Genomic DNA, 24,066 nt, shown 5'->3' with positions numbered 1-24,066 from the left:
ACTTGAGCATCGGCAGGCAATTTTGAGTTCAATTTTGCCATTCGTTTCTTTAAAAGCATGTTGCCAAAATATCAACGCACATGTATATATATATATATATATATATATATATATATATATATATATATATATTCATTCTCCTTGTTTTTCTCCTAGGAATAGGGCTATCATTGTTGCCTTACCTATGTGAGTAACGTTCCTCACAAACGCACTTAACAAGGTCATTGTAAACAGCAAAGCACAGTGCCATTTGGATATGTTTTTGGGTCGTTTCCACTTTCGCAACAGTCTGCCGGTAGGGCTGCACCGCTTACAAGCATGACAACTACACGTGCGAGTTACCATCAGCTGCTGGTTCGTGATCACCGGTGGCGCACCTGGCGCTGGTGCTGAGTTGAGCGCCGACGCGTAAAACGGCGGCGCAGCGCCACGCCCGATCCGGGATCGGCCGGGCGAGCGCTCGTTCCGCGTCGGCTCGTTATTTGCACGGCTGTCCGCTCCAGGCCGTTATTAGCTCTCCATCGGAGCGGCATCGGCCTAGTTGACAGATGCGCACACGGCGACGGCCACCGCGCTGTGCTGATCGGCAGGAGCTACACGCACGGCAATTTATACTTGCACGGAGCTATGGCCATCATCAACGTTTTAAGCTTAGCCAATGGGGCTTAGCACGCCCTCGGGTGGGGGTCAAATTGACCCCCGAAGATTTTTCCGGAATAGTTTCCGAGCGGCGCGGCGTAGCCGCGCCAAATTTTGCATAGCTGTAGACAACTGAATAGTTCGTTTGGCATCAAATATTCAGATGTGCCTTGTAAGACCCGCTGACCTATGGCAGGTCTGTGTATCAATGTGAGAGTAGGCGACACGCTTCTGGGGCTGGGCAAAGTACATGACATGATGCTGGGTGACCCATCTGATCAGAGTGTGGTTAGTTTGTGAGTGTCAAGGGCCAATATAAGAAAATGCTGTTTTCCTGCTAGCCCTTGCATGACAGCAAATATTCCTATGTCACAGGCTCCAGGTGTATCTTAAATGTCATCCTAAATAATGCCAGTCAGAACAGCGAATTTCGATCTACATTGCGAAATGGGAAGCAGTAGCCTTGATTGCATTTTTTGGAGCTATTGTCATATATGGATGGTCTAACACATGTTACTTTAACATCATCTCTGCCATTGCCATGAATTGGGTCATAGTTTTATTCACCAGTTTACTTCCTTGTCATTCTGTATTGCGTACCTGTGATCACAGAAACTGGTTCTAGCAGAAATATACGCTGGAATATTTGTAGATCAGTTTTCCCGTTTTGTGCAAGTTTCTGTGATTTTGCTTTTTGCAATGCACAATGTTCACATGTGTTATATCCACTAATAAAAATTGCATATAATGCTATAACTATGGGGCACATTTGGCAATGCTGACTATGCAGCTTTTGTGTTTGAAGTGCTATAGCTTGTGCTGTGGCTATAAAGCCTATGGGTCCCGCACAGATCGTTTTTCCAACAGACTCCGTCTTGCTCCTTGCCCTCAAAGCCGTCTCGCGCCCACCATGGCCCTTTACTTTTGCCATCCATACGCAAAGTATCGGCATTTTTTTTCAGTTCGTCTCAAAAGCGCAGTTTTCGTCCATAATCCTTTCTTTGATTCGAACGGAACGGGATCGAACTACCGAACGTTTATCCGACGTAAAGCCGGTTTCGCACATGTAAAAGCAGAGGCTTAATTTTATCGGCGAGAGGTTTAACTTCGCATGATCCGTTTCGATCTTAATTCGAAATACCCTCGGCTGCCCATGTAAACAGGATAAATGCAGCGTAAGAAGTCCGTTTAAGTGGCGGGACGACATGCTGACGACACATTCCCTTAAAGGGACAGCTGACTGAAATGGAATGAACAGATCTTGATCTTACGTAATGGAAGCATCTGCCCTTTAGACGCCGGACCGCGCCGAACACCGACCGTGAACTAACGTGACGCCATGGGCTCGGGCAGAGAATCATCGAGATTTGACCTAATGCTAAGAGCCACGCTGACGTCGATCGTAACCTGACCTGTTACGATGGAATCGGTTGGAGATCCAACATCGAGAGCTCGGACAGAGAATCATCGATATTTGACCTGATGCTAAAAGCCACGCTGACGTCGATCGCAGCCTGACCCGTTACGATGGAATCGGCTGGAGATCTCACATAAAGCGGACCGATGATCCGCTATGGTAAGAAAAAGATCACCGACTAACTCCAGAACGTCAGAGTTGACCCATGTGACGACATCAGCTAATGAGAGCCGCACCGGTACGGCCGACATCATCCGGCACGTTTGAGCATAAGGAAATAATCTTGCTACAGTCATAGACAGCCCCGCAGCATCGGATACGGCCTTGGCAATGGCCCACATAAGGTACACAACCAGGTTACCTGACGGATTGTTCACGGTCGCAGTGCACTATTTAACCAGGCTGCCTCGGCAGCTGGATGAGAATGTCGGCCGCAGCCCAGCTGTCGTAAGGAAGCTGGTGTAAGACACGGTGGCGCCTGATCAATATCATCGTCTCGTTTTGTGTTCATAGCGCGAAATCGAGCGGAATGTCGCTCGCCTGTTTCGAGTCGAAGAGGTTCTCTATAAAGCTGTCGGCACGCGTGAGCGAACAGCTTGGCTTTGTAGACGTGATGACGCAAGGCATGCAGCCGCGGCTCTCCGAGCTCTTGACGAGGTAGTGCACCATGCTGAAGAATTCACGTATCAGCTTGATGCATGATATTACAGCCTGATCCAATCAGTCTGCAAGGGATGGCAGGTGTGCCAAAACGCCGTCCAGGGCGATATGTCGATATGGTATGATATGATGATATGATAAAATCACGATATGATTTTTCGATGCCAAGCCCTCGCTGGTCCCGTGCTTGGGCATCATGGACTGTGGCTGCCTCAAAACCTCGCAATCGCCTACGCTGTTTGAAGAAAAACAAACAGAACGCACTGTCATTGTGTCTTTCGTCCACAACCTGATAATTTCAAGCTGCTTAGTGTGTATGCAGTTGTTCGCGGACCACGGGCGACGATTCGCCTCCTGTCCGACATTGGAGCGCGCTGCGGCGGACGCGGGTGCACTGAGAGCGACCATGGAACGTCCGCTGGGCTGGCGGTCCACTCCAGCGTGACAACAGGCCTGCGTTCTGAGTGTGCCTGACACCGGATAAAAGCGCGCCGGCTGGTTCATCTGAAAAAACGCATGGTACCGCCGCTCTGTCCAGCCAGCGCGTAACCGGAGCTGACTCTCAGCATATAGTGTGGCTTGTCACGGGTTTACCAAGCGTGACCTGTGGTATTGCTACAGGTGCCTGAGGCTGTCTGACAGACTCCGTCAGCCAGTGGCTATGTGCTGCTCCCACGTAGGACACTGCACGCGCTCGCGAGCGGAGCGCGGCGGAGCGCCGTCCACTTTTGCTCACAGCACCGTCCACAGCGGCTGTAAATGGCCCCGGAAGAGTGTGACAGCGACCTCAACGCTGCCAAAGGCCACGGCGCGGACCCGAAACGGCCCCTGTTGTGCTAAAAACTTGGTTCCGTACGATCAAACACGTCTTCAGCATGGCCTAACGACGCGTACGCCACGCCACAAGCGACGCTGAACCAGCTACAAAATGCTCACGTGAACGGTTCTTCGTGCCAATAGCAAGCATGTCGAACGCGTCCGGCCAGTCATCCCAGGAAAGGCCCCTGCTCTAAGAGAGACTTCCCCGGGCAGCAACAACGTATTCAGCTTCCTCCGCCATTCGGAACCGTAATCTATAACGCCGGCTGCATCAGGGAACGACCAAGACGAAACGAGCACAGTGGGAGCGAGGTGCGAAAGTACAACTCAGTGTCATGTCATTGGTGAACGTCCCACCAGAGTCTCTGCGTCGTCCCCTGCTCCCCATGAGCATTGCGGCCCATAGCTCTCGCGAACGAGTTGACGGCTGGAGCTGGGCCGGGTCCGCGACCGATCGCCGGCGACGTCGTTAGAATAAATGAATAAACCCAAAATTTGCTTCCTAAACAGCAGCAAAGTCTATCATTTCTTTCTTTATTTCAGGTATCACATGATAACCTTTCGCTATCTTCACCAATTCCGCAATTTCGTTCTCAGGAGGTGGAGAGGGCGAGAAACCATGCTGATCCCACACCCAATATTCTAGAATGAATGCATGCTCAGGGAGGCACCTGTGCATAATTTACATCGTTTACTCAAGCTATCTTTCGATAATCCTTTGGGTAGACTTGTCTGATAAGGGCATACGAAGCTGGCACGTTTTTGCTGCGTCCTTGTTGCTAGTTTACAGCACAAATGTTAAAATAATGCTTTTTCGGGATGATGTCTGGAATCAGAGTCGTTGCTAAGCACAGCATGCTGCGAAAAATCTGACTCCAGTTTCCTATCAGGGCAGTTCCAGTTCAGTGGACAATTGCTGCCAATATTCCAGCGTGCCACGTATAATCATGACACGCTCGCTCCGCGCCGGACCTACCCTCCCGACCACCGGCCAGCTGACAGGCGAAGACCAACCACGTAAGCACCGCCTCGGGGATCCGAACCCACAGATCTACCAAACAGCGAACCAACAAGTCCAGTGCCCTCCCATCAGGGCTATCGTAGCAACAAGCTTTGCATACGGACGAGGCCAAAGCCGGCGCAATTCAGTGCATGCCGACATTTTTTTCCAAGTGATGATGCCACGTCACCTGAAAGCACCCCGTGAAATCGCATGATCTTGATCCCTGATCTGCATTACCTCGCCCCACGAAGCCACACAACATTGACCTTTGATCCGTATCAGCTCGCCCCAACCCGATGTGTCGGTAGACAGTTTGTGTCAGCCCTCTCATGTTGATGTGCCGGAACGTGGTCCGTATCAGTTCTCCCACGTTGATGTGCCGGTACTTGATCTGTATCAGTTCTCCCGTGTTGATGTGCCGGCACGTGATCCGCGTCAACTCGCCGGATGCCAACGTTGACGAGTATATACGCTGGGCGCTGGGCTGGAAGCGCTGGGAGTTTTCGCTATGAGCTTTAAGCGCTGGGCTGGAGAGTGCATCGTAGACCGGCGCCTCTTTGAAGGTTTGATATCAATCGTCGCCTTTTTCCGAGGTTATGACACCCAACAGCCTGCAAAAGTGTCTATTCTTCACAGATTGTGTTCAGTAAATTGGAAGGTTTTCCATCTCTCCTGACCTGATAACAACAGTCCGGTCGGCGCTCGGCCCGAAAACGACCCGGTACCACTGGTGCGGTCAGTGGTACAGTCTGTACCACGGTTAACGGTAGTAATGTGATTCTCTTTTCATGGCTATTTAACGATAAGCTTTGCACTCATTCACGACAGTATATCTAAAGATCAAGCAAAGCTCTGTGCCGGGTCGAACTATTTCCCCATGACAGGGAGCCTTAAAGTGCCGTGTAATTACAGCGTCCTGGACGGTAACACCTGATCAGCACTATCGCAGCTCGTTAGCCTGTACCAGTAGCCAGGCGTGCCAGGCGGTGAGGTTTCAGGCCGAGATGAGCCTGACTCGACCCAGCCATTGATCGGATGCTATTGTTTACCGCCCCGGGCTGGCCTGATGACCTGGCCACGGGGGCTGAGATTAAACTAATTAGCCCCGCTAATCAATCAGTGGACGGAGACATCCCGCAATGGGGCTGGAAATTAGCCAGTCACCCGTAGCAAAACAACACGGAGAGGGAACAGACCACGACAGCCAGAACACGACACCATCAGCCCGTAGCGAGACCACCATTCAGCTGCCGAACCTGACTCTGTTGAGATTATCAATCATGTGAGCTAACACAATCAATCACAGCCACAATCAATCAATCGACAATCGCAATATTTATTGTCCTTTTCCCGGCATTGTGCTAAAGCGTTAGTGTCTAGGGCGAGTTCCACTTTCATCGTCCGCCTGCATGACATAAACTACAGCCTGCGATGAGATGCAGACAACGGTATGTCGCATTCTGTACCTGTTCAGTGTTTGGTGATGAGACGTAAAGGTAAACATTTCCTCACGTCCGTATTAAACCCGGATAAAAATAAGTAAAAACTTTTAAGGCTTATGAATTTGGCCAGAAATATGGGTATTCCATCGTCGTTTATCTTTCACCCCTGTGACCATGTGCGTATCGGGTCATAGGTTAAACGTCAGCTTCACATGCCACCTGACGTTTATTCGCCCAACGCATCGCACGAAAACGGAAGTGGTTTGATCGTATACCAACAGAAAAGACACCATCTTCACATGCGTCGTTGCCACTGCTTGGTCGCCCGTGTTCATCGGCCGAACGCTGCCCGCACCATGGCGCCGTCAGCAACACGTGAAAGGCACCATCAGCAATGGTCACCAATCAGCACGCCAAAGGCAGCGCAGCCGCCGACACGGCAGAACCATTTCCCGGGGCAGACGGCTCCCCCGTGCACTATTTAGACGGACACATCCCCTCATTCGCCCGTCCTGATTGCATCTACACTTGAGGCCGATCTTCAGTCGTGTCACGAACCCGCCCGGCCGGTGACGTCATCTGTCCTCTCAGCCAATGGCGCGGCTGGCTGACGTGCTTTGCATGGCAGCTGGATGAAACGTTTGCTGCATATTTTGTCGGAAGCAATAACAGTTACTCTTAGGCTACCATGACATTCTCGATGATTCCACTCCCACCGACATTCGAACACCCCCGGATCATGGGCAGCCTTGATGTAAACTTCCCGGGGTACCGATAGTGGAATATTTAAGCTTCGCGCCTGGGAAATCAGATGCACGTTGTTCGATTCTGCGCGTTGTCCGCCAGCATACCAGGGTACGGCGCAGAGGGCGCCGACGCCGAATGGCCTCAGCAGACGAGCGCGTTGTACAGTCCCAGTAACACCAGGACGTCCAGATGTTAACCTGTGCAAATATGATTTTAAGCTCATTCTTTCTGGCCATATTTTTTAGATGAAATACTTCTGGAGTCTCGATCGACTCCTTGCATGATCCAGGTGTCGGATAGTACCAGCTAAGCAGCCACCAGACGCTTTAGATACTTCACATCACGGTCATGAAACGACACCGTTATGGAAGGCGTACTGAACGTTTGCGCGTTTAAATTTAATATCTGAGACATCTAAAAACTATGCCGTGCTACACTGGAAGAAATATAAATTACCGTGGGGTGTTTTTCAGGCATTTGGACGGCGTCAGACACCCCATAGATTCCACTGAAGGTTTTGATAAAAAATGTGTACACATTTTAAACGCTTCTAGAAGTATATGACAGGTGCACCTATCAAACTCCCTACTGATTCCAATAATGGTGTATCTGTGCACCCCACAAACACTTTTAAGGGTGCAAGCGGCAAGGGCAGGAATTTGTACGAGTGTTTTTAAGGAATGATCAAACGTTTCCCACAGAGCATCTATGAAGTGAGCGTGGTGTTGGCATTCCAATTCAGAGACGACATCCGATTTCAAACGAACGTCGTTCAGACACTATCCTCAACGGTTCACGCCACCAACTTTTCCCAAAAGTGTCAAGGAGATCTAAAGACCTTCTAAACAGATTTGTGACCTTACGTCCCCTTCCCTGTCGAAAATTCTGTCATGGGATTTCCAACCACGTTTTCAAAGGCATCTGAAGTTAGATACATGGACCTCCATGCAACGATATCCCCTTTAGCCCCGTGGCGCCTCTGGTCTTTTTAATCGGACCTTCCTTTTAAGATAGCTTGGTTTTCTTATTTTCATGAGGCCCCTACGCATCTGGTAGGGTCTCCTTTTGATCACCTTGGGCCTTCGGTTGACCAAGAGCAGTGGCGTAGCTTAGGGCAGAGGGCTCTATAAACCGTTGCCTCCCCCCCCCCCCCGCCGCTCATGGAGGTCGTGGTGCTCCTTGGGGCCGAAGGCCCCGCTAAATTTTGGCAGTTTAATACGCCACTACGGTTTTTAAAAAAAACCGGCTCCAGGCCATTCAAATAGAATGCCTGGCCTAAAAAGTTTTCCCGAATAAAAAGCAGGGCCCCAGAGCGACGAAGAGCGGCGGCTTGTCAGAAAGGGTCCCTATGAACCGATTTCGCCCTCTCCTGGGCCAAACCTCAGGCTACGCCACCGACTAATAGTGTCTGATGGTGGCCATCTAGAGCATCCTGCGGGTCAGCTATTGTCTTCTGCGTGCTTTAACCGTAGTCTGGGCGGCCTAGCCGATACCGCTGTCGGCGATGGGGATTTCCAACCTGAGAGCTTGTAACTCCTGGGCCAATTTGGGAAAACCAAAGTGTTTGCCCTTAGATCATCTCTGGAGGCACCTTGGGTTACAGCGGAATGCAGAAGGAGACACAGAAATTATGAGTTATTTCAACGAAATCGATATCTACGAAAAAGAAAATTCACGAAACTCTAATTGAGGTCAAAAGGCATCGAAACTTCCAAACCTTAATGTATTTCTGATCCGACACAGATGTCACGTTTATAAACCGGCTTCGGCTCAACCAACGCAGATCGAAAGCTAGTCATTTCAACATTGATCAATGTGGTAAACCATTGTAAATGAAAAGTCATTGGAGCACTCATGAGGTGGAAACGCAGTGATAACACAAACTGTCGAACGGTTTTTGAGATGAGTGTAAGGAGAGTAAATGGAGCGGTCCTTTGGTTCGTTGTCAGAAAAATCAAGTATAAGTTACCCAAAAAGTTAGGTATAATCCAAACTTTTGGCATAGGCAAAGGCAGGTGACTATTCTGGTGGTGAAAAGGAGGCTAATTGATAAATAGATATTCTGCAGTGCTAATGAGACTGAACACGCTGAACGTGGGGTCAAGCAGTAAGGACGACCACAAAATTTTAGACGCACAGATCCGGGTGGCTGGCTGAATATTACGCGTTCGTGTGGGGCGGGTGGTGCGGGTTTAATTCGACACCCTATATCTAAAAAGCTATTGGAGCTTGATGACATCATATTCTAAGAGAAAGTACCTTTGCACGTAAACTCACATGTGTGAAATTCTGAAATGCTTAGATTGCGGGCCTTTGGTCAGAAAATGTCAAACAAGGTCAAAATCCAGTTCCGTGTCCGAAACGCTGTGTTATCTGTGAACCGCGATTCCTCTTCTAAGCAAGATGTTACTGCTTTTCAGTCTAGGTAACTTAAGTTATTTGACCTTCAGAGGGTCATGGTGACCAGAATGTGAAGATTACCTTGATTTTTGTGGTTGAATAAGTGCCTTGAATTAGGCTAGGAGGCATGCTCCAACAAAATAGGGCTGATCCGGGTCATTTTAGGCAATTTAACTCGCCCGACTTTCACGAAAACGATAAAGTGCCAGTGACGTCCCTGTTGTCAAGGAATTCGAATTAAGCACCGAAAACTACGCTATGGAGTAATCTCTCCAATGAAAAACGATTTGGTTTTAACCTCCGTCTGACCATTACAGCTGACCCAAGTTAAATGTAAAGCCGCAAAACCTATTTTAATTGTCAACTTGATCATCCCAAAAAAGGTACGGTTACGTCCAACCCTCCGTTGCTGCATCACCTTGAATGATTTCCCAGGAATTGCCTTCGCTGGCAGCCATGGCCCATCTTTGACCTGCGATGGTTCAGCGGCCTTACAAGGCTCATTTTTGAATGTATGCCAAACGATCGGTTATTCAAATAATTTTGACCGGCGAAGTCTTTCGGAGGCCCTGTTCTTTCGTAAGTTTTTGTTTCAAACTAAAGGCATTGTAGCTACCCGTAGATTACCGAAATTCTACCGAAATTCATGTCAAACAGGCACATAACTAGCCTAGAGAGTAACAAATGTGGCTCAAAAGTCGCTGGATGCATGATTTATGCAAAGCAATATTGGACTCATGTAAACTGAGATCTTAAAGGGAATGTTCCACATTTGAAGATGTTGAGATAAGCACCATTTATAAAAAAGCATCCTTATACCTATTTTCGTTTACCTTTGTACCTTTTAAGGTTCAAAAACGACCGTAAGAAGCAAAATTCCAAAGTTTGTATAAATACGCCCCATTACGTCATTGTTTGATGGCGTCATGGAATCGTTTTATGACGGCAGCAATACCTAGCAGCATTTGGCAGCCAGACGTAAAGAATGCCTCGACACTCACGAGAGCTGACGCCAACCGGCCATTCTCTTCGCGAGTGCTGTGTCGGGTGGCTGATTAGTGAATGGCCTGTTTGTACATTTTTGCCTTGGTACTGGTCTTGAAGGGAATGTTTCACATTTGAAGATATTGAGATAAGCACCAGATATGATGGGAAAAGTTTGCTTGTAACTATTGGTAAGCTTTCAACGCTCAAAAACGGCTATAAGTAGCAAACGTCGAGGTTTGTAAAAATGCGCCCCATTACGTCATCATTTGGTGGTGTCATGGAATGGTTTTGTGACAACAGCAATACCTGGCAGCATTTGGCAGCCAGACCTAAAGAATACCTCGAAACGCGCTAAAGCTGACGCCCGCCGGCCATTCTGGTGGCGAGTGCTCTGTCGGCTGGCCGACCAGTGAATGGCTTGGTTGTGAATTTTATCTTGGCACTGGTCGTAGGACGAGCTTTAGTGTACGGTTTGACATACGCAACGCAGTAATCGCCGGCTTTTTTGGTAGATAGTTAAGGATCTGCACCATAAAAAGCACGATGTACTGTGAAAACCGTCATGTAGTGTGGTGAACCTCCAACCGAAACCTGCCGAGGACTGTTGAAGATGTCAATTCTGAACTGTCCACCTGCCTTTGCCTGCAGTGCTGTAGTCGTGACATTGACATTTTGTGATGTACGCAGTATTTGCCTTCTTTGTTTTTTGTAACTGGAAGTGCAGTCACATGCAAAAATTGACAATGGATCTGTAACATTGCTATGAATTGATCACCAAATCATTGTTGCTGCTATGGTGAAGGTGGTAAGATTGAGCCACCAAGAGTGCTTTTCTTGCACAGGATTATTTATGCGGTCACTAGTTAGCCCTGATAATATCATTGTGGTGTTATGACATTCCGGCTCGCAATAGTCCTTTGACAGCGTTAAATCGGCTGTTAAGTCATTCATACATTACAAACTGTTTTCTCACGCGCTTGACATAGAACAGTCAACTAATGTGGTACATTGTGAAGTAGTACTGGTCAACAGTGTCATTGTGGCCTACTGCAGCGCTGTATTGCGGCGCGGCATAGCACACAATGATATGGTTGTTGTACTGCTATCCCCCACTGCTTTCATAATAAATTCCATTATGAGAAGATGGGTCAAGTGCGCATTCTTATATTCACTCTACATCTGGCATGCGACTGGCCAGAAACACAGTATACAATATAGCAATCACTTTCAGCAAATCACGCAACCAATGTGTCTTCACTTGTTCAGCCTGTTTTGTGAATCCCCAAAACGTGGGTAACACATGCAAACACATCTTTGGCAAGGCACATTTTGCATCCAACGATAACGAAAACTAACATTTTACTCACCAAAAAATATCACATGATATTCCACCAGGAGCACGCATCTTCAATGGACAATGACTAACGCCCGCCAGGGCGAGCAAAGCGGGGTTAGCTAATCATGACAAATGTAACTACTGGAATCGGCGTGCCGGGTGCGGCTGTTCGTCAGACTCTCTCGACTCTCGTTCGGCCGATGTCCACGGTGCACATTTGGGTGTGCCACACCACAGTGCTCTGACGGGCCAGTGATAGTGATCTGCATACGCTTGTCCACGCTGACCTCTAGGAGCGGGCGCACGTGCGGAAAGGTACTCGACACTTTCACCGGCCACAGGATGCACTGGTCGGAGACACGGCTGTAGACGCGAGACGTTCTGGAGCCATGCAACAAAGTTGAGTCATAACTGATTCACATTGGCATCCATCACCGTGGACTTCCGTTGCTGGCAACACGATTCCCAGACAAGAATAATTCTGACAAAAGGCAAAATAAAAGCAAGCACAGACACCATATTACAGAAAAACTTTCACCACTTAGTTACACCAAGCCGCCAAATGATGACGTTCTATAACTCTGTCTAAACCAATTTCCATAAATGAATTTCTGGGATCAGTGTCCAAAATAGCAGAACCTGTTATGCGCCTTGAGCACGTCTGATCGTAGGGATACCATCTGTAGGATAATTATGACGTTCCTTCACATGCCACACTGCTCGGCAGAGTCCATCCCGCCCTCTGACGTCAACTGGCCTTGAGCGGCCACTGCCACCGGATGCAGGCCATCCCAGCCATGGGCAAAACGGCGAACAACTCCGCTGTTCCCGCTCACCCACCGCCGCGCGTGCAAGGCAAACATACAAATTGGGGCGGACAAAGGTTACTGGGAGTCACCGCCAGGTACATGGCATCCATTGCATTCTTTGAAGGGTACTCATTGTAATCACAATTTTTTGCTCGTTCTGGGGAACTGAAATAAGAACTTTCTGGATTGAGTCCAATCTCTTAAAGAGTGAGACGATGCCAAAGTTAGTTAAATACTGCATTGTATATGAACACAAGATTACCAACTGTTTTCTGACTACTGGCCACTATCCTGAGTACCACACATAGCCAAACCCATGACTACACATTGCTGTGTTAACAGGTGATACATGTACTGCTGTGCTGGAGTATTCAGTGCGCCCCTTGCAGCGGTCAAGCCACGCAGCGCGCCCGCGGGAAGCATATATTTTTTCGTACATGCGTTTCTAGGCAATCCATGTAAACAACGTGAGGAATAGTGCTGACCGATTCCGGCTGGGATGTCATATTTCACCACATTTCCGGCGCACAAGTTACGTATCGAAAACGTGTTTCTATAACATAGGTTGGACTTAAGCATCACAGCATTACTATGGGGCTTGGGGGATGTCTACATTTTGTGTGGGTCTTTCTTTGGATTTTGTTGTGCTGCTATTGACTGATCATCCCTGCGTGGGGCAGGCCTTGCAGGCTGGTCATGCTCAAAGAGGTAAGTTTTGGGTGTGATCGGGTAGATTGGGTCTGGTTTTAAACAGTTATTGTGTATCATAACATTTGTATTGGCCATGTGTGTAACCGCCCGGAACTCTAAGTGCATACCCAGTAATTTTGCTGGTACTATATGGTACATTATGTTGTAATATACGGTGGTGTTCCTTTTTCTTGACATACTGCTATTTTGATGGAAAATTGGCTATTTTAATTAATCTGACAGTGAATTTGGCAAAAAAGTGTACAAAGCGACAAAGTACAAAGCATACAGTGATAGGAAGTGATGCACAGGTTTACTAACTGAAGCTGTCATAACACGAAATGTCTGCATCCAGTCAGAAAAAATAGTCCGTTTCGCTGGACACCTACAGGACATCGGTGCCTGGATCTTCACATTGGAATGTGAAACTTGAGCCAGGCCAAATCACACTGAATCGTCAAATTATTGATGTGTGAAGGGATTTTTCGGCATTTGTCTACCTGAAACTACCTTGGCGATATAACGATTCGTTGAAACATTGGCTCTGTTACCATTGGATTTGGTGGCACCTGTGTGCTAAACTATGAGGTCTTGGATTTAGAGGGTGTGTGCTTAAGTTGTTCCCATGATGTCACTGCTTTGCTGTACATAATCTCTTACCCCGGACATGTCAAACATTTGTGTTTTGTGCAATCTGGGTTTATATTGATGTTACCATTTGTTACATTTAAATGATTTTCTCTCAGAAATAACTCGTTGAATACATGTGCAATAAGATAGAACATAACAAGACTATTTTTCAACACCTATATTTTTCAAGAAGCACAGTGCATTGAATTTTTGCTGATGAATTTAAATGAGCACAACCAGTGATGACATCTATATTTCATAATTTTGACATGTATGCTTGAATAATGAAATGTCACTGGCTGCTATGAAATAGCGTTCTGGCTTTGGTTCACAAAAACCCAAGTGTAACATGCTCATGGTTCCAGCATGCTTTTAACATGCTTTCAAATGAATACTTGTGGTCTCACATGCCTATTTACAACTTAGATGTAACCATTGATTTGTAGATAGTAAAATAGGAAACTTTCGAAATCTGTGCAGACCCTGACAATAGACACCAAAAATAAACAATCATTCCCGCTCATGCATTCTAATGCTTGCTGCATGGTACTAAAGGTTATGGGTGCAGGAGATACAGATGGCTCAGCCAAAAGATACTGATGACCACAACTAAGCGTGGGGTTAGAAATACATGTCCCAGGAGCATCAGCACAGAAGTACATCTCGCTACTGCATCCTAGTACCAGATACCCCGTGCGTGGAAAGGGTTGCCCAAAGTATGACGGCTAGGATGAAAGGTTTTGAAGTTATGTGCAGAGTGTGAGATCTCAAGGTGATTTGCTACAGAACATCAGCACTCTGGTCATTGTTCCACCGTCCGTGTTCCTCACATAAGCTGCACTACGTTTTGCAAAGAATACTTGCAGTGGGTGTTTATGATAGGTCAAAACATGTTGAGAAAAACTGTGGGAGACTTAAATGTTTTGAAGGCATTGAAAGTTAAAAAATGACATGGCTTACAAACAGGATCACTCTGAAATAGTTGGCCAGACACCATGTCAGCCATGATAAGGTCAGCCATCTCTGTAGATTGCATATAATTTTGGGAGGACGCATCTTACGTTCTTCCAATGACAGCCGACTTTCAGAGGATTATTTGAGTGTTCTTTCTTGGCAGGACGACGTGACACACCGTCTGGATGGTTTGCCAGGGCGGCGGCCAGCCCCGCCATAGAGCCGACGCCAGGACCGTTCAAGAAGGCCGCTGAGACGTCAGCCCTTCAGCCCTTCACGGAGAACATAAGGGACCGAGTCGATGACGACAGCGATGGCGATGACTTTGTGGATCCCCCGTCACGTCAGATCGTTTGACTTGTCGACGCCCGCGGTGGTCCGCAGCGTCCCCCCATCCCCCACCGCCTGTGGCTAACCCAACGGCCAGTGCGCACAACACCATGTCGGATCTCCTAGGCAAGATGCAGAAGTCCATTCTTCAAGATCTAGACGATCACCCTAAGCATGACCCGACATGGCACAAGGCGCTGTCGGCATTCATGACTAACTGGTGCGCCCCCACGTCCTCTGTCGCCCCCCCCCCCCCCCCTGTCAGAGCCAGCTCTATGCGCGATGTCAACTAGGTTGGCGGAGAAGCGTGGCCGCCACATCCCCGTCCCCTGGCCGGAGAGGCGGGAAGCCTGTCCACTTCGTGGACGGTAGCGTGTGCTCGCTGGTCGTCCTCCGAAGACCGGAAGGGATAATCACCCGCACCAGCGGTATCTGGGACAGCGTCGTGCCGCAGCGCCGCACAGTCTGAAGGGCTGCGTCGAGCAAAATCGAGCGCAGGGTCGCAGAACACGTTATGTCAAGTTGAGGTCATGGAAGGGCAAGTTGGGTAGTTAAGCAGACAACGCACCATATAAATGTTCTCATGCAGGCTGTTTTCTCTCATTTCAGTGTTATGATCATTGCATGTTCCTCAGATGCCTTGTCCTGGAAATATCCCGGCCTCTCAGTAAATGCCTATAGCTACAAGCTTAGGCTTAGTGGGGCTTTACTATCTGAGGCCTTTTTAGTCGTTCCAAATGCAGAGTTTCAGGTGATGGCAGGCATCTAAGTCTAAATGTGCTTGAGTAAGTCTGCAAGATATCTGGTGTGTGCATGTATTGAAGAATAGAGGTGGTGCACACAGGAACCTACAATGTTTATCATGGGGCGCCCAGCCGCTTCCTGCACGCCTGTACCGGGTGCCGGCCGGCTCAGGCTGCTGCTGTGCGTAGGGCTGGGAAGGAGTTCGATTTAACCTTGATTAGTCTTCGTCTTCGTTATGGCTATGGAAGCGGGGGTGGCTTGATACGATTATGTGCGACGATGGTATGTGATGGTGTATTTGATGGTTTTATGATGACGATGTGTTTGCCTGCGGACGGGAAACTGTACGCTGTGCTAGGTGTAGTCTCCTTTTTGGCTGCATAAACCACTTGGACAGCTTGTGAATGTTGCTTTACTGTGTTTGTGAGAAGTCCTTTGGACGGAAGGCGTTATGTCTGATTTAGACGGAATGTGTCTAAACTGTCGTCGTCTCCTGTCAGCTAAGGTGTTTTCTGTCGATCTGAATACACTTGCATGACGTGTTGGAGCTGATGATCTCGTTCATATCACCGTCCACGTTTTGTAGGTCTTCGAGTGTTTAGCCGAGATTATTGTGTGAGGGCCACTGTACCATTGCCATAAGAAGTCAGCGATGTCCGGTACAGTGCACCATCTCATTTAAAGGCTATGTCATTGAAAGAGTACAGCCGACGGGGTTCCAAGAAATGATGGGAGGTGTCAGCTGACGTAGCGCGAGACCTGTCTGCTCCAACTCGGATCCTGTGCATTGGGTATTATCGTGGGATCATCCGGGATTCCGGTTTTACGTCGTTCTTTATACAAGTTAGGACATGGAATAAACTAGCAATCTAGGCACCTGTATAACTAACATGGTTTAGGTCCCGCTGCTTTCAGAACGGATATCCAGGAGCGTGTGGAGTTACTAATAATGTTTAGTGGTCATAGGTTCCCATCAGAGCTCTGGTTTTACCGAATTTGTTGAGGAAAGCATTGAGCGCGGGATTGACCGACCTGGGGCGCGGTAAACATGAGGTTTGGATGCAATAAATGAATGCAATTGAATCTAGGTCTGGGTCCAAATGTTCATTTCCTCAATCGTTACATTGCATGCCCATTCTCTCCTTATGTGGGTGCCTTAGGTACATTTATAAGAGTACATGTAGGTTCCTATGTCTTTATGTTTTCCTTTGGTATCTGAAGACTGAGTGTCAAAAGCGGGTCAGAAATTGGATATCAGATCGAAGATATTGCATCGTCCAAAATTCCTCACGGAGGCCTGCATTCCGCGGGATTTTCATCAGTATGACGTGCTGTTTTGTAAGGATCCACGTCTTTACGGCAAAGTAAGCAGCAAGAGAAGGGGCCGGGCATAAGATTGCTAGCCCAGCTGCGATTTGTCCGCGGCCCGAGAAGTCGAGGCCCTCAACGAAATACGGTCTTAAGGCCCTGGACCACGTGGCGATCTTATGACCATTGGACGGCAGCTGTTGACGTCTAGACTTCTTACAAAAAAAAGCATAAAAATAGAAGGAAGAGGCAAACGCAAAACAGTTGGGGAAGTTTCGCTGCATTTCCATCGCTTTCATCCAATATATGCTCGACAATGCAGGTTTTAGTGGCCTCAACTTTCCCGCTCCAAAACCATGTTTCTCCTTGTTCTTGAAAGCTAGTTGTTGGGCTACAGTTAATATAACCGTATTTACAAAATGATATTACAGATATATTTCTCATCACCTCTGATATTTGGTAAGACAAAACGTTTTTGCGAGAGCATCAATAGCTGGGACATTTCGCTCAGCACTATTTCTAACACCACTGTTGGCGTTTGCTAGGATACGCATTTACGAAAAAATATATGCCTGCGGGAAACCGCCGGTGGCGCGGCGTGGTGCCCCCCCCCCCCCCCCCCTCCTCCCTCTCCCCCGTCCGCGCCTAGCGCCCCAGGGTAGCCGCCTGTGGCGCCGCGCGGCCACTCCCCGTCCGTGCCCAGCGCCCGGGGGCAGCCGTCGTTGGCGCCGCGCGGCCGCCGTCCGTCCGCGCCCAGCGCTCACCAGGTGCTCCAGCGCGTGCTTCTTGAAGGCGAAGTAGGTGACAAAGAAAGTGGGCGGCACGGACACGCCAAACCAGAGCCCGATCAGCGTCAGTATGGTGAGACATGGCGGCGGTGCAGACGAGTTGTGTGCCCACGGCACGAGGTTCAGCAGCAGCGTGATGCTGAACACGATCCTGCGGACGGATGGCAAGCAGGGGCTCAGTGGGAGCACCAGAGACGCATTCCACAGCGGCCCGACCCCACCCCCGATAGCTACGGCATCCAGCGGAACAGACGTCTCACCTGACCCCTGAGCACAGTGATTTCTCTTTTGTGGGGCACAGGCAATGTCAATTACCACGATTACGTTGGCCGCGTTCACCCACTCTGCTGTGATTGCGAGCAGGACTCAGCGGCACAGCCTCCCACACACAGCGCATCATCAGCCGATTCAAACGTGGCAATTTTCCAAGCTTGGTACATGTCACGCCCAAGTGTGCTTCCATCAAGTTCTGAATCTACAGCGACGCCAAAATCGCACAAATAGGATGCACACATGAACGGTGCAAATTCTGTGCCAGCGCGGCGGGTGGGCGCGGCCCGGCGCCGACTCGTCCACGCCGGCGCATACCCAGCCCGAAGAGAGTGACGGCCCGGTGCCGGCAGCGCGGCTGCAGCTGGGCACGGCTCACCCCAGGCCAGGGAGCTAGAGTCGCTTTTGAACTAGGGTGGGAGTGAAAAATTCCATCGCAAAATGACCATGCGGGAGTGAAAAAATCAAGTCACAAAAGGTGGAACTAATGAACTCGTGACTGATGCTTCAGCAAACTAAGACATCTATTTCAAGTTGGCATGGACGTAATATCAGGAACCCGATAAAACTACTTCGTTTTTTACATCTTAGGCCATCAAAGTGAAACAGAATATATTACCACGCGCTCGGTTGGGGGAGCAAGTTGACCCCTCCCCCCGAGGGCTTTTCCCGAATAGTTTCTGAACGGCGCGGTGTAGCCGCTTGCGTAGTTGCAGAAAATTGCAAAGCAGATCGTTTGACATACACATTTTAGATGTAGCTTGTAAGGTCACTGACCCCCCCTGACCCGGGTCGAACATTTTGCCTTAGAAACATATTGCAGGTCAAAGTTAGGTCATGGTTTCAGCGAAGGCAATTTCTAGGGAATCGTTCAATCTGATACAACAACAGAGTGTTTGAAGAAGACATACATCTCTGAGATGCTTTCTTAGCCACCACAAATATTGAATAACCAAATTACGTTGACCTAAGGTCAGGTATGATGATCAGACCAAGGTCAAAACCAACCTGACTGGGGCTTGCTGTATGGAATAGTTCCTGGTGCTCATTTCGAGTCTATTGAGAGCAGGAACCGCACTATACATCTTCAATCGACTTCTTAGAGATCAGAACAGGCCATTGACCTAAGATGACCCGGGTCGAACGTTTCGTCTTAAGAACATACTGCCTCGCGTAATCTTTGTCGCTTATTCAAACGCAAAACGCAGAGCAGGTTTGTATCATTTTGGTCACCATGACCTTCAAAGGGTCAAACAAGGTCAATGAGCTCAAATGGGCTTGTGGCCTTTTGCTTAGAGACAGTTGCCTAGGCTCTAGGGGCGCTTTGGAAACCAACCTGGAATTTGACCTTGTTTGACCTTATTCGACTTGAAGGTCATGACCTAGGAGGCTGGAACCTTAACCTAGGTGAGTTCACGTATAGGTCAAGACATTTTGTAAATTTGATGTCTCTAGCTTTCTTAGTTCACGAAATATCAGAGGGGGGGGGGGGAATTGACCCCCACCCACACCCGAGCGAAGGGTATCTAGCCGGTCAACCCGGCGCGTGCTAAAACATAGTAATTTCAAGACAGTATTATGAGCATAGCAAATTATTAACACCCATAATTTGATGCTGCACTTTTCAATTCCCTTCCAGAGTACTTTAAAAAAAAAACAATGCAAAGGAATTCAATAACAAAATAACAAAAGAAAATTCAACAAGCATAACACACTAAAACAAAAGACCTTGGACTCCTACGCATCAGCCCATCACCCAGTCAAACACAATAGACATACTTTTGGCCTCTGTTAAGATGGGGTCAGGGAAAAAAACTATTTTGTCATTGTTTCTTACAAAATACCAGTGCATGTTTCCATGAAAGTAGCCTATGCCTAAGCTGAAGAGCCCTTACATCATCTCATCCTGTACAACCCGTTTGTATCACAGCGGCAGTTTTGAGTTACTGATTTTTGCACAATTCCTATTGCCACTTGCCATGCACTTGACCAACTTAACCTAACTTAGAGTAGCCCATATCATGAACATCATCTTAACTCATCTATCTGTTGACAGCGGCACCTGTGATAAAAACATGATATTTAAAGCTAATTTTTGGCGGGTTTCAAATTGCATTTTTATTAATTTCATTTGTGTATACTTGCTGCCATCAGACAAAGTTGACAACACACAAATCAAAACACTTTAAATCACTTTGAAAAACTTATTTGATTGTCATGGTTAATCTATGTCAAGGGCAATAATGGGTATGCTCCACAAAACAATTTCTCGTCTCCAAAACTAACGTAACTTTTAGATGACCATGTCAGTATTGCTGCTTGCCTTTTCGGCTGCAGCAAACGCATCTATTCGGGCTTGTTTCCTCATATCTAATGACAAAGTTTGAGATGTTGGCTTCACATTTTAAATGGGGTGGTCTGACTACTTGTTACATACCAATATTTAACTCGTATTATAACTGCTATGCAGCTGAGAGTATCCATGTGTTAAAAATTTCGTGCATATATACAGTATAGTCATTTGCCGGTCAGCAAACCATGACAACTGTAGAAAACATCTGGTTAAAGCAGCCATGAGGGGCCATTTTAAGAAATTTGGGGCAAATAACCAAGAATATGGAACAAAACAAGACCATTGCATACCTTGTGGCATCATATTTTGTCTTATGGCAAAACTCGATATATTAAAACAGAAAATGGCTAACTCTAGTTACCAATCATGTGGTGAAAGCAGGTAAGGTAAGCAATTACTTGGCCCACAGGAGACTTACTGGCTTCTTCTTGCTCCCCCAGAGACAAAAATTCGGTGCCTTTTGCATGTTCTGCTGGCAGACAAAGTCCTCCGACCCACCCCCAAATATAAATATCAATCATGCCCACCAACCTTCGAGATTAAATCCGAAACAAGTAAGAGGTGTGCATGATACACATCTTCAGAAGGCAGAATTTCGTCATCAAACACTTCGGTATTAGCTGCGTGAGGTCTGTCCCAAGGCTGTATATGGCAGCATTAGAATAGCCTTGCCAGGTAGCCTGGTGGGGCAGACACTCGAAAAGCTTGGATTTATCATTTTTGAGCACCGCTATGAACCAAGAAAACGCTTAGCCGAAGGTTTAAGAGGGCAAAAATGGCGGCAAAAATAAGGTCCGTGCTTCAAGTCTTCTCCTTCATTCCATGTGAATTGTTCACACTTGGGAGCATATCAAACATGTTTGGGCGGCTTGCGAATTAATGCAATTGATGTATTAAATACGTGCAAGTTTGCAGTTGGAGCATCTTCCAGAGAAATTGGTCAAAATTTTAAGCAGCACATGGTACCTCCAAAGACAATCGAAATGGAAGGAAGAGTAAAGTGGTATCACACTGGTATGATACCAAGAAAAACAAAAGTAGCTAAATAAATATAAAGACTGGTACTTTTCTCGCAACATTTTGTAATCGCCTGATTTGACTTAAAATCTGTTGATATAAGTGCTCAAATGGTGATATTCTTCTTGTAAGCTTGATTTAGAAGACGTTTCTTGAACTTTTCACTCATGCGTTTCGGCAGTGATGCAATTTAGTGCCAAGTTTCCTCAGGAAAAAAATAAATACGTGGAGTAAAATTATCTACCAGGCTTTACTGGTGTTTGCACTAGGCTCCGGTTTTGTCGTGTGGTGGTGAGACCAAAAAAAGTTATTGGGCTTGGAGCTACCTGGCGCCCTTGCTCTGTGCAAACATAGGCATGATTCAGATGTAGGTGGGGCAAGACATAGCCATAGGTGTCCAGGTTCTGCGGAGCCTCGTTCATGCTTGGTGGTTTCAAGTGAGCTCGGTTTTGGGTGACATCTGAAAACCTCAGAAAGGGAAATAGGGGTGTGGCATGTGCGATTAGACAATGCCAGGCAGGAGTGAAAAATTAACATAAAATATGGGGGAAGGGAGTGAAAAATTCCTCCTCATAATGTGTAGATTTACACCCAAAGTCGGCAATTCTAGGACACTGCCCCAGGCACAGCGTCAATGTCAGCAGCACGTCGAGTCCCCACTTTTCGCCGCCACTTCCCGACTTATAGATTCGGGCAGACACGTAGCCGACGGGCGTACCCAGGCAGGCGCACACCACCAGGCCACATGCCATCAGCAAGCCGCGGTTGACCGGCGACAGGAGGCCCAGGCACGCGAACACTGCAGGGGCCGGTCATAGACCACCACAAGACGCTGATATGGATGGTCGAAGTTCAGCGCCGGTACTGGTGCAGGAGGTCAGAAGCCAGCGCCGGCGCTGGTACAGGTCATCGACGCAACACAGGCAGGACAAAAAGCAGTTGATTGAGGGAATTATGCAGTAGATTTTAACTTCTCGGATTAATTTTCAGTACACAATGAACGGCATATGTTTACGTCATTACCTTATTCAAACGCGTTCTCAAAAAATAAAAAGTCCTTAACAGCAACAACAAAACACATAGGCCGCCTGCTCATCACACAGCGCAGAGCACCAAGTCAATGTAGTTAATCCCCATCAAATGACGGGTGCCGCACAGTCCCGGCAATAATGCCACATCTCGAAAGAGCGCCAGACGTGAAGACAGTGTCATTGCAGTGTCAACCATGGTGCGGACAACCATCACCGCGGGGCCGGCCCGAATACGGCTCAGGCGCGAGGGCCACCATAGCGGCCGCAAGTCATTCACCGAGTGTGATGAGCGTCATGGAGAGCAACTGGACACCAGGGCCGATTAGCACGGGGAGCAGCATGCCGTGCCGAGGCGGACGGAACACGTCGCCGTACACCACCTTCCAGCCAAAACCCTCCTGAGAGTCGTCTCCCGGCTCGATCTGACGGGCAGCCCGCCGACTGTCACTCCCCAGCCCCGGGCGGGGACGGCTGTCACTCCCTAGCCCGGTCAGGGACAGCTGTCATTTCCCAGCCACGGCCAGGGACGGCTGTCACTCCGTATTCTGATCCAGCCGGCCCACGCACATGAACCCAGCTATCAAGCTGCAAGACCCAAGATGCCCGACAGCTCTGCTACATGCGGCCAAGAAGCGGACCCATAGCACAGCTGGCTGGCTGCCAGTAAGGCCCAGCACCCAGCAGGGTGGCGGGGCAATGCCACGGGGCGTACCGCGGCCACGCCGTTCACCACAGCAGCGTCACAGCGTGGTCTGGCTGTGGCTGCACGAGCCGTGCAATCCCGCAGCACGCTCAAATTGACGAACTGACGAAAAATAACTCACACTTGAGCTAAAACTCAAAATCCAATCCCAAAAGAAAACACTCTGACCTGGATTCTGGTCTTGGAGATGGTGTATACGCTGGAAGCACTGGGGTGCCTGGAACACCTTCCCTGTGCTGAAAACAATTAAGGACATCAACTATCATGATCAGTAAGATTAGCAATGAACAAAGCTGCCACACAACGCACAGGTTATAGGGCAGCAATGTTACATGTGCTCCAAGTATAACACAACAATGTTTTACTTGCATCATATGGCTGTTGATGTCAGAAATGAAGACCTCAGTCAACTTAGGTGATATGAACCATTGATATCACACCCTTTAAGACAAACACATCATAAATCTACCCCAATGCTACACAGAAAGCATGACTGTGCCCCGTAAATGTCTGAATGCCCTGTCATGCATTTCACAGTATACTAACTCGCAGACATTTGTTTAAAGACGCCACTCTGAAATGCATGAATGAACGATGACTGAAAGAAGCCATAAAAATCAATGAGACGAAAGATAGCCACAGAAATGTCATGTGTGTTCTTACGTCAACTAAGTTGAAGCCTGAATGCCAAGGCTATAAAAGAAGGGTCCGGCAAAAAAGAAATGAAGAACAGGCATTCACAACCCTGCAGCGATGACACAGCATTGGTCTTCAGTCTTTTCCTTTCAGCTACTAGGCTGGAGAAAGCTTCTGATGAAAAATGTGCCTGGTACACTCCATGGCCAGTAGCCACAACACTATTGCGAGATGCTTCAAGCCGCTCCTGCACATGTGGTTGTTCAGCCGGGGATCTGAAATGATCACAATAATTAGGAAATTTGATTACTTTACAACACAATGGACATCTTCCACTTGAAATGAGTAATGCA

At 48.0% G+C, this 24,066-nt stretch overlaps 1 protein-coding gene across 1 annotated transcript in view; it reads right to left on the bottom strand.

Moving 5' to 3' along the window:
* The window catches only part of LOC119097495 (transmembrane 9 superfamily member 2-like), an 85,558-nt gene that overhangs the window by 11,322 nt on the left and 50,170 nt on the right, over positions 1–24,066 (bottom strand). Inside the window, exons 2-4 of the mRNA XM_037220525.1 lie at positions 22,652–22,796; positions 21,962–22,142; positions 17,669–17,854 (exon numbers count right to left, since the gene is read on the bottom strand). Of these exons, the coding sequence (XP_037076420.1) occupies positions 17,669–17,854; positions 21,962–22,142; positions 22,652–22,796 (512 nt within the window). The remainder of the gene's footprint in view (positions 1–17,668; positions 17,855–21,961; positions 22,143–22,651; positions 22,797–24,066) is intronic.

Source organism: Pollicipes pollicipes, unplaced genomic scaffold (genome assembly GCF_011947565.3).
Source record: "Pollicipes pollicipes isolate AB1234 unplaced genomic scaffold, Ppol_2.1 Scaffold_4295;HRSCAF=5057_pilon_pilon_pilon, whole genome shotgun sequence".
In the NCBI taxonomy this organism is placed as follows: domain Eukaryota; kingdom Metazoa; phylum Arthropoda; class Thecostraca; order Pollicipedomorpha; family Pollicipedidae; genus Pollicipes; species Pollicipes pollicipes.
This window is presented reverse-complemented; position numbering and strand designations above follow the sequence as displayed.